General features: G+C 24.6%; 1 protein-coding gene across 1 annotated transcript; it reads right to left on the bottom strand.

Annotated features, from left to right (window-relative positions):
- Positions 1 to 2,800: 2,800 nt before the first annotated feature.
- LOC145847812 (uncharacterized) lies at positions 2,801 to 9,267 on the bottom strand. The gene is made up of 3 exons (XM_082953730.1): positions 9,060 to 9,267; positions 8,423 to 8,521; positions 2,801 to 3,013 (listed from the first exon to the last, which is right to left on the bottom strand). The coding sequence occupies exons 1-3, from the start codon at positions 9,265 to 9,267 to the stop codon at positions 2,943 to 2,945; spliced, it is 378 nt and encodes a 125-aa protein (XP_082809856.1). The 3' UTR covers positions 2,801 to 2,942.
- Between the last annotated feature and the right edge of the window lie 2,521 nt (positions 9,268 to 11,788).

The raw sequence follows: 11,788 nt of genomic DNA, 5'->3' as shown, positions 1-11,788 counted from the left end.
TTAAAGTTGTAAAGTTTATAACTTGAGTTTGATTTGTAAAGGATACATCTTAAAATTCTGTTTTGAATAATCCTGGTTTAATTGTTATTTTCAAGTTGTTTTGTTTAAAAAAATTAAGATATTTAGCAGTATTTTCTTCTGATCTGGGTGACTTGCTTCTTGTTATCCCTAGCCCGTCATCTTTATGTAATACGAATTCGTTTTCAATATTCATCTTACTTTTATCAATTTCTATTAGCGGAAGCAAGCCTATCAGACCGCAGATTTCTGCTTTGTTTAATGACTTCATGCTAACATTAAACAGTTGGTTTGAACTTATTTTTCCAAGTTCGGTTGTTATCTGTTAGGATTGCCTTACAGAAGTGCATTATTAGATTTATGTACGTTATAAAATAAAAGTTTTCGGCAAAATCAAATCGTTTAATTAAATAGGAAAGTTATACATATATATATACATATATATATAATAAAACCTCTTTTTTTTGTGATCTGGTAATACTAAATGATTTACTTAGCTTATAAAAAAATAAATAAGAACTAAAGCCCTTAAATGTTTTGTAATATGTATTGTTAATATAAGTTTTCTTGTTGCAACATTAAAATACTATTTTTTTATTTAAAACTTGTTTTAGTTAGTTTTGTAGCTTATGAGCAAACAGATGTCTATAAAGTAGAAATCGAACAAGTACTTATCATCAAATAATTTAAACAGACATATAGGATAATAAAACTATTAAATACTTTTTCACATGAAAAGTTCACTACCAATACATGTAACATTAATTGAATAAAATTTGTTAAAGTTTGTACTGAAAACAAAAACGATCAACACAACCTCTATCTGTTAAAGAAAACCTTACAGAGCTAAGGCTAGTTATTTAAATTTTTACCAAAAGAACAAAGAAAAATATTAAGTTATAACTTTTTATCAGAACAATATATTTTTAAAGCTCACTTACAAAAAAAAAATTACGTTATTTAATTAAACAAATAGAAGTTTTACTATAGTATACGAGCTTCGGCAGTATTATTTTTATAAAAATAAGTTTTTTTAATTATAGTTTAAACAACAAGCCATCATTAAAACTTGTTAGTATTTTTTTTAGTATACCATATACTAGACTAAAACCGTATTCTAACTTGCAAGCTATAAAGCTTAAATATTATTCATTACCTTAAACATCATAATAGTTTTTAAAATGTAGTTATGCAGATAGATATTTACCACACTAAGTATTTATCTAATATATACGAAAGAATAGTTTTTGTTTGTTTATCTCAAAGTTATGCGATTCAATCAAATAACTTTTAGTATATGATACTCATGTATTTTAAATAATACTTTTAGCAAGAGTTGGCGGACTTAAGCTTAGTTTTTGCACAAGAAAGTACATTACTTATGCTATATTAGTTATTATATAAAAAGTTAAATGACAATGTTTTCCTTATTTATAAAAATCAAAAGGAAATATTCATACGTAGTATGTGCAATCAGTTTAATCCATTTAAAAGTAAATAAATTTGTTTACCTTAGCGTGCAGGGTAATTAACATTTTGTAATTATTCACTGAAACTTATCAGAAAGTCCATGAAATTAACAAAATATTCATGCTAGTATAGAGGTAAAGATTTTATTTTGATAATAACAAATCGTGGAAAGAATTTTTAAGCGAAAAAGTAATGGCTGAGCATAAAAAGTTACAAATTAATTTTCATGATGCAATATCTTACTTTAGCTTAATATTTTGTTAATCAAAAAAATATGTTTGAGAAAATCTATAACAATTAAAAATAAAAAACTTAGTTGTCATTTAAATGCTAGTAGATAAACACTAACAACTGTTTGCTTATTACTAATCAAAAGTATTTAATTTTTAATACATTTTGTATGAAAAATACTAAATCGCTTTCTTTATTAATTATTTTTATAATTAAATAAAAAAGGTTTTATTTTTAAGGCGAATATAGATAGATACTTTACGAACCAGACTTTTCAAATACATCCTAAATAAGCACATTTTACTATCTAATTTGCAGTATAGTTTTTTACCGTATATCTTAGAAACTTGTGATTATATTGTTTTATAATACAATCAAGGCATTTGTTAAGATCAAATATCCAAAGAAATATTACAAAGTTAATAAAAATTGCGATACTAAACTACTTTTAATAACAGCATCTTTTACTGACCGCATAAGTAGAAGCTGATTTATAAAAAAGGTACAACAATTTTGAAGCTTTCAGTTTTTTAATTAAAAATAAGAGCTACCTTTACAAAAACATATTGATAAACATTTACTTAGCTTTATTTACTTAATCAAAAATTTAAAACTTCATTTTTAAAAACTGAATTACCATGCATTGCTAAATAGTACTTTTATAATATTTTTGGTATTTCAGTTTTGGTAAAAAAAAAAAAATATATCTAAATAAATAGTAGTTCACCACGTTTTGAAAACTATATTTAATTAAATCATTTTTTTCAAAACAGTTTTTTAATCTTAAGTTTTTATCACGACAAATTTTATTTTGGACGACAATACAACGACAACTCTACGTTATTATGTAAATACAAGAGCAATACCATAATCACAACTAAAATTTCATTGGTAAATTAATTAAACCTGAAAGTTGAACATATCAACTAAATTAAGGAAATTACTAATTGGAGAATCGAAGCTAGGTTAAAACTTTATCAAATTTTTAACAAGCCTACCTACTTACACCCATTTCGATTATATGGGTACAATAAGCGTAGGAATCTCCAAGTTATGTTTTTTTAATCTGCGCTTAATAAAACAACAAACTAACACAAAAACACTTAAGTAATTTAAAACGATGATGAAAATGTACAAGACTGCAAACGACTAAATACACTTTTGTGCAAAATCCCTGGTACTGAGTTGACTGCGACGATTTTGGATTTTATTGAAAACAAAACTCAGTTGATCTTGGGCTTCTTGGCAACGTTTTCGTCGTTGGGTGGCGTCGGAGCGCTTCTTTTCAGGTCGGCTGGAAATTTATATTTTAAAAATCAATTAAGGTAAGTATATATCACATATTTAAACATGTAAATTTACTTCTACAACTAAGTTAACAGACAGTTAAATAAAAATAAACTTCAACTTCCTAGTCCCAAAACAAAACAAATGAACAAAATAACAGTCGGATATTATAATTTCTTATTAGATTATTGATTTTTTTCAATTGAAAAAAAAATTAGGGGTTTTGAACATAAAATAATTTTTATTTAAATAATATTCTTTGAACTAACTAATAAGAATTACTTATTCGGTTGATTAACACGTGAGCCTATTAGTTACAGTGTTAAAACAACATTAAAAAAAAGATATATAAACATTTTATTCTGCATTAAAACTTAACCTTCTTTTTCACTTTGATAAATAATTTCAATTTTCATTTTCAAGGATAAAATAAAAAAATTGTAATAAGGATAATATAAAAAGAAATGATGCGAATATTTTTAAATAACTTCTATTCTTAAAAGCTCATTAAACAACTATTCTATAATATACTTCTATAATAGAGTTGTAACTTTCAAAAGCTGAGCTTACTTGTTTGTTTTAGATAGTAGTAAAATAAATTAGATTTTATAATAATCAATTTATAAATAGATAATATACATTGTATATATATATATATATATATATATATATAGGTTGATTAACTTAATAAATTAAAAACATCAACACAGAGCCCACCTTAAGGGTTTTTTTTAATAAAAAAGTTTATTACAAGACTTGAAAACTTGCAGAACTCAAGTTTGGTGCGTATGCACTTCTCAACTGCTAAACAACTTCAAAATAAAACAAAACACCCAAATGAAAGTTTAAAACTTAAGCATAAATACATTATGACGTAATTTTAAAACTGTTAAAAACCATGCAAAACGGCTTGTGCAAAATATAATTTTCAAATTGAAAATGAACTGATAAACTTTTATAAAACTTCAGAGAGTGACAACAAATTTGAACAGAAAATTGAATAAGGTAAAATGTTAAATAAAAACTAAACTAATATGAGCATAAATGTAAACGTAGTTTATGATTGCAGGTTTTTCTTTTTTTTTTCAAAACTTTTTAAGTTCCAGGTTTTTCAAGGATTCCAGATTTCATACGAACCCTGTAGATAATTTAGTAGGTACCCCAATTTAAAAGTTAAAAACAAATACTACCTTACTCTCACATAAAATACATAATAAATTTAAATTTATTAGTTTGACAGAAACTTTTTGTTTTCAAGATGTGAAAACTTTAATTTATACTGTTTACTAATTGCTTATAAATGTAGTTTCAGACCAAATAAATAATTTACAAAAGTAATTAGCAAATTTCATGGTTTTAGAGGAAGTAATATACATCCGTGTTCATATTCTTATAAAACATTAATGAAGAAACCAAACTTTTATAAATTCAATTAAATTTTCAAAGCAAAAGCAAAGTTTTGTATCCTTATTCGTGAGTGAACGAATTTCACAAAAAATACAAAATTTTGTGTCCTTTAATGTCCAAACTTTAACTTATGGTATAATACCTTAGTATAAATGTAGTTTTTAACTGTGCAAAAAAATGGTATCATTCTAACAAAAAAAGTAAATTTATTCTAACGGTAAAAACAAGTATAGCAAAATAATACAGACTATAAAAGTAAATATATTTGACATGCACTAAATCAAACTTTTGATTTTTTCGAATTGAGTGATTCGATAACCAAAACAAATATACTATGATAAAATAAACTTTAAAGTGTTCAAAACATTAAGCTTTACAAACATATTAAACCCTGTAAAATACTATCAATGCTTGAAAACATTTTTATTTGTACAAGTTAGTCGAACTGTATTTAAATTAATTATTTGCACTCGTTTAATATTTTTATCTTTCTATTAGTATTATTTTCAGACCAAACGTGACAAGAATTAAAAAATTGAAACTTTAATTGAAACAGCTCAACTATGTAATATTGCATTATCATACCAACAGAAATGCAAATCACAGTGGGCCCAAATCACGTTTGACTGGAAGTAAGGAATGTGTTTTATAATAATATCAATACTTTAAAAAAATTTTAAATATTATTTTCATGCAGTCAAAGGTTGTATCTATAGAATTTTCAAAACTAAATGAAAATATTTATAATAAAACAAAAGTTATTCGACTTTAAGTAGTAGCTCATATAAAATATTTTTGCTCTTTGAATTTTTACAAAATAAGCAAATTATACAGATATTTTATATTTTATTTCGTTTTTTAACAAATTTTACATATTTAGTAGGTACTAAATAGAAATTTTTTACATTAAAAATAATTCTTTCTACTAAAGATACTTAACAAAACTCTATAGATAGGTTGTATGGGGAGTTTTTGAACAATATTTCGGCTAGTTCTTTCTGGAATGCTTTCTTCTTATCAAAAAACTGCGTACTCGGAATAAGTTTTGTTAGCTTTATTTCAATCTACTAAATCTGAGATTTAAAAAAAATATATACATATATATTCCATGCGTGACAGAAATATATTATTCTAAAATGATTTATATGTCAATAAAATAAATGAAGAAATTACTTTTTTTTTGTTTTAACAAAAAAAAAATAAGTTTTTTAAATTAATGATTGAGTTTTTAATTAAACAATTCTCCAAAAAAAATTTTTAACTCTGAAAAAAGTAATAAAATACTTTGATGTTTAAGTAGTTTTATATTTATCCGTTGGTGTTTGATTTTAACATCAAAGCTTGAAGCAATCAAAAACACTTCAAATTACAATCTTTAAACTGGCACAACTTTTGTTAAAGATGGAATTTTTTAATTTAGTTTCAAGCACTAAATGCGCTAGAATCTTGGCTTTCAACCTACAATTTTTTTAGAATATATTCAAAAATTTTCATTTAGCTATTTCTAGTTGTACGGGCCCACTGTGAAATGCTCGAAGAAAAAATAAAAATAAATAATTTAATACTTATACTGTACGAATTGCTTTTGAAAAACTATTAATCAAGTACTTAGACTGATAGCAAGTATATTTTATAACTAAAAAGCTTTCTAAATAAGCATACAGTAATTCACAAATAATTATAAGAACAATTTATATTTCAGTAAAAAACTATAGAAGATCATAGAACAGTTAGACCAAATGTGGACAGACATTTTAAACTGCAAGACAATTAGTTTAAAAACCAAGGACCTCAAAAGACAACATATACTTTTTTTTTAATTTTAAAAACAAATTGATTTGTTTCATGGCCAACTAAAACATTTAAACATGTTTAAATTCGCACTGATAAAAACACAATAATTTATTTATTAACAAGACAAAAAAAATATGTTTTACAACTTTCATTTAATATTTTTAGAGTTAGCGTTCGTAAACTTTTGTATGATATTACAGTATTATTAAGAGCTTTTATATAAAAAATTAAATAAAACACTATTGCAAAATACTCTAAAAGTAAAAGTTCAAGTACGTGATGATATTTATGGTTATACTAAGAACCAACTGTGCAATATGGCTGTATACAAAACAAACACAAATTACAAAGCATTTTTCATTGATGAAACACTTTATTTTCGGTATTATAATTAAATATTTGCATAGAATTACTTTGATGTCTTTATAATTAAAGTTTAGAATTTCAAATATACTTTTAAAGGTTATAAAAATTAAAAAGCATGAATAAATTTTAAAAGTTGTATTATCAATTTAATGAAGTTTTTTATTTATTCTAAGATCTAAGTTGTACTTAAATATATCTAATTGTAAAATGATTGTTTTAAAATTGCATAGTTTTTATAAATTAGACTTATTTACAAAAAAAACTTAAAAGAAAAATATTCTGTAATTAAAAAAAAATTATATAAGTACTTCTTGAAGTTTTTACCAATATACAAGCTAACAAAGACTATATATTTGTGAATTAATAAATGAGAAGGAGACAAAACAAAAATTGTTTCTGTTTACAGACAAGTATCCTATAGTTTGTTAAACTACTTAAATTTACCGTTTACAATTAGTAATCGATAGAAAAAAACTCTAATATTCTAGAACTTGCTAAATAAAAAGTTGGTCAAAATTCCAGGTCTTTCCATAGTTTTCCAGAATTACAGGTTTTAAGAACACCCTATTGAAACTTATGTTGAAAAAAAGATTTGCTATGTCTGTGCAGCATATAAATAAATAAAGTATTACCTAGTTGAATAAATACCTCGAACAAACTAATACAGTAATACCTAGTTGAGTAAAAAAATTGAAGACATTTATTATTATTTTCACGCAAAAAGTTATGTAAAAAAGCGGAATAAAATAATTACTGACAGTTATTTTGTAAACATTTTTCTAATTAATACAAAGTATTTGTATTTAAATTAAACTTCTTAAAAACTCATAGCGAATTGTGGAACGTATTGTACGATTTTCTACAGTTTTCTACAGTCTCACAAAAATACAAAGAGCATTTCACAGTACATTAATACTATGAGATATTCAAAAATGACAACTTTAAAGTAAATGAAGCTTTTTTAAACGCAATTGTAGTAAAAAACTAAACTATCACACACTTAAATTTAATCGCATGCTAATAGAGATCCTAGCGAAACAAGTTCAATGGAAATTATAATATCAATTTTCACATTACTCTTTATTAATTAAACTAACGCACAGAAACATGTGTTAGTTTGACAAAGAAAGAGTACTGTGTAAATTTGTATTAATAAAAAAATATTAATGCCATATCAAGTTATTTTAACTAACTATAAATCAAATATACCTCATATTTAACACATTTTCAGTTAACATTTACATTAGAAAAACAAAAAAAAATCAAGGAAAATAAAAGTCGAATTTAGCTACAAAGGGGTTTTACTTGTTTTTTTGGAAGTTGATGTTTTTAGTAAACTTTCTTTGCTACATATGCTTTTAACTTAAAACTTTTTTTAATTAAATCATATCAGAAAAAATCTATGAAAGGAACAATATTTAATTTATGGTATATATTTTCTATAATTTATAAGTAACATTTTAAAAAATTTTCTATCAAATATTTAACAGGTTTTGGCAACAAATGATTGTTTTCAAGTCACAAAACACATTTATGTATTTTATAAAAACAATCTAACAATTTTGAACTAAACTTAAAAATTAAAGCTTTTAGTAAACTTTAAGTTTATGATAAAATTATAAAAAAATTAATCTAATAATCATACCACTTTTATTATACTGAACGGACAAAAAAACCAGTTAATTTTTTTATTGTAAAAAAATAACACGCATTTAGTCATAACATTCTTACAAAATACCTGTCTTTAATTTCATTTTTATATAATTCATTCTAATGTCTTTGATTATCATAGAAATTTGACACTATTGTCAAATTTTTATCAGTTAATTTCACAAAAACATCAACCAACCAGATTCGCGTGATTGCTGTTGTTGCCAAGCAACGGTGGAAGAATCTCTGGAGCTTTCGTCACCAGTGTCCAGAATGTTCTGAATATCAGGCTTCTTCACTGTGGTGTATGCAACTTATTTCTTAATGCAGTTAATTTTCAAACAACCAATTTATTTCTTACGTTGTTTAATAATTAAAGATAGTTAATTTTCAAACTGTTTTTCTAAAAAGTTAGTAACTGAACACTTTTCAATTTATCCAAGGAACTTATTATAAAGTAAACGATACTTATATGTTGTTATAATATCTTACTTTTGTACACAACAAAAAATGTAAACTACTCCAACATAAACAATAATTTTAATATAAATTAACCTCAAGTTTTTTAGTTGACTAAAATTTGAAAAAAAAAACTTTATAATATTTAATTGTTGCTGTATGAATCACGGATAAATAACCAATTAGTTTGAAAAATTTAATTAAAGATGTTTTTGGATTAGCCAATGCTACACAACTAGCCACAAATTTAAATTTCGTATTCATATTTATCTTTTCTAGTCTGAACACATTTAACGTGTTTGTGCAACTACTATCAACAACTTAATCTGGAAACACAGCAACATTAAATCTACATGTTAAAAACAAACAAAACGAACGTTGAAACTTGGATTGAACAATCTGCACTTCGCTGTCGGCCACGGGAACCCACTTGTACACCTGAAGCGAGCATTCCGCCAGCGTCACCCATTTCTTCTCCCTGCAATCAGTAAAACTTATGATAAACTGACTTTTTTTGAAAATGATTAATTGCAACTTGTATAAAGTGATATCATGCAGCAAATTCTGGAAATTAACAGTATTCATACATTTAGTTATTTACATAATTAAATGGAATTTAACATAATTCATACATAGATTTATATTTAAGCACTGACGAGGTCTTTGACCGAAACTTAGTTTGTAAAATAAATTCTTGAAAAAATAAACACATTATTTCTCCTCAAGAGATCTCTTTACTTGTTTTTTAAAACCAAAACATATAATATAATTCATACACTCTGAGAAACTGATTTGAATGTAGTATTTTGTTTTGATGTAGTGAGGTCATAAACGTGTAAATACTTAAAATTTCTTGAGATTTATTTTAGGAGAAAAAATTTCTGAAGCTGTAAAAGTACAACTTAAAATCTATTAAGGTCGGGTGGACTTTAATGTGTAATTTAAATTTTATGTGTCACAAATCAAAACAAAATTTTAATTTGTAATATATCAGTAATAAACATGTTAGACAATGTTAAACTATTTTTACACTTTAATTTAGCTTTAGTATTATTAAGTTTAGCATGAACACTACTACTGTAATTTGAATTTGATGCTACTACCAAGCTATAAATAAAATTAAAGATCTAGTAGCTTAAAAATATACACATAGTGTAGAACTTTTTTTGTAAGGTTAACATGCTTTGATAAAAATGTTTGTACAGAAACAAAATTCTATTTGAAAAAAAAAAACATCATTTAGTCAGACGACAAATAAATTAATTTTAGTGAAGCGTATTAGTAAACTTTATGTTTAGAAAAGTAGTTACAACAACTAGTAGTACCACTGTATGTTTATTCTAGAAACCTAGAAATTTAGTTGCAAATAAAAAGTAATTATAACAAAGAATTTTCTTACTAACCAATGGCTGACATTTATTAATTGAATAGCCAAAGACTAACCATAAAAGTTTTATAAATATTTTTTCTACTTTTACTATAATTTTATTGTTTTGCAATTTATAAGAAAAATTAATACGTATTACAGTCACCTCTCGCGAATCTACGCACATTGTGTCCACAGCAAAAGTGAGTAACTAAACGAGAGAACGTAACTAAAACAGAGGTAGCAGATATACCTACTAATTGGCTGTTTTCCTATGATGCATTTGATTAAATACAGTTTGGGGACCGATTTTTTCATTGAAAAAACAGTTTTCGTTCAAGCTGTACATAAACGTTAAAAGTTTTTTAACAAAAATTATTTATGTGTATATAGTTTTATTACAATGGATGACAACGCAATTTCTGAACATTCACAAAGTATTTTACAGAAGCTTGAAGTGGCCAACAACAATGTTGAACCCACGAACATGCCTGGGACTTCAAAAGTTGTTCATGAAACTCTAGAGAAAGAAGAAGGTAAAGAAAGGAGAAGAGTTTCGAGGCTTCTTGCTGATGAAGACCATCAATTTTAACGCGCAGTAGTGTACTCCAAAACTGTAGCTGGTGCTGGAAAGCACTAAGGAGAATTGAAGGTCAGTATTTGCTATGTAAAGCAAGTTCTACAAAAGAACAGTTAAAACGAAAAAACGCCAAATAACAATTAACTATTATTTTTTTCTTCTTGTTTAGAAAATCAAATATACTTTTAACTTTTTGCATACAATAAATTTACAACATTAAAATTTTTTTAATTTTCTTTTTTTTTTAAGAATTTTAAAATTCGTAACTAAACGAGAGTGCTTAACCAAATGAGTGCGTTGGTCGCGAGAAGTGACTGTATATTACAAATTAATAAAACATAAAAGAAGTTTAGACCAAAAAATTATAATTTGTATATATTAATAATTGTCAAGATTCTTACTCTATTATTAGAGGCAATTAAAGTTTAGAAAATAAAATTAAATATTATTTTTATTTTTAAATAACAGATATTACTTTGATATCTCAAAATAATAATCATAAACAAACTGTCTAAGATGCTAAAAACTGATTTCAATTTAAGTTTTTAAAATGATATGTAATATAGTTATTTTGTCTAAAATAGATTGCTCGATTTACTCAAATGTAAAAGAGCTTATTTAAATAGTAATGTGCAACTTAAATATTTAATACATACAATAAAAGTATATTATTTGAACAAAAAAACTTAAAACTCACTAAATGAAAAGTAAACGAAAAAAGTTTATTTTAGAGACTGATTAGTTTGTTAAGTAACTCGACTTTAAATCGATTTAATTCGATAAACAAACTTGTTTAAAGCATGTAAAACAAAAGTGTAAGACTAATTTAAAATTTGGTAAGGTTAAAATAGTTCATTTCCAAAAACGTTCAGGAAACTAGTTTTTATACAATATTTTTTTGGCAATGTTAAAACTTGTGAAAGATTAATGAGCTTACATGTTATACTTTATAGACCATAAATATTTAATTCTAGTATTTCATTACTCCTGTGTAAGTAGTTGCGTAAATATTTATGTTTTTAACAAAAATATAAATATTTAATGATATATGTTGTAAAAAACATTCATCAAAACATCTTTACTTGAACTTAATTATAAGAAAAAAAAAAAAAGCATATGAAAGTAAAATTAGTTATTGTTTCAAAGTTTTTCTAAAACTT

The sequence above is a fragment of the Thalia democratica genome, unplaced genomic scaffold (assembly GCF_965202585.1).
Source record: "Thalia democratica unplaced genomic scaffold, ktThaDemo2.hap1.1 HAP1_SCAFFOLD_1113, whole genome shotgun sequence".
NCBI lineage: Eukaryota > Metazoa > Chordata > Thaliacea > Salpida > Salpidae > Thalia > Thalia democratica.
The sequence above is the reverse complement of the archived record's forward strand: the minus strand, read 5'-3'. Positions and strand labels throughout refer to the sequence as shown.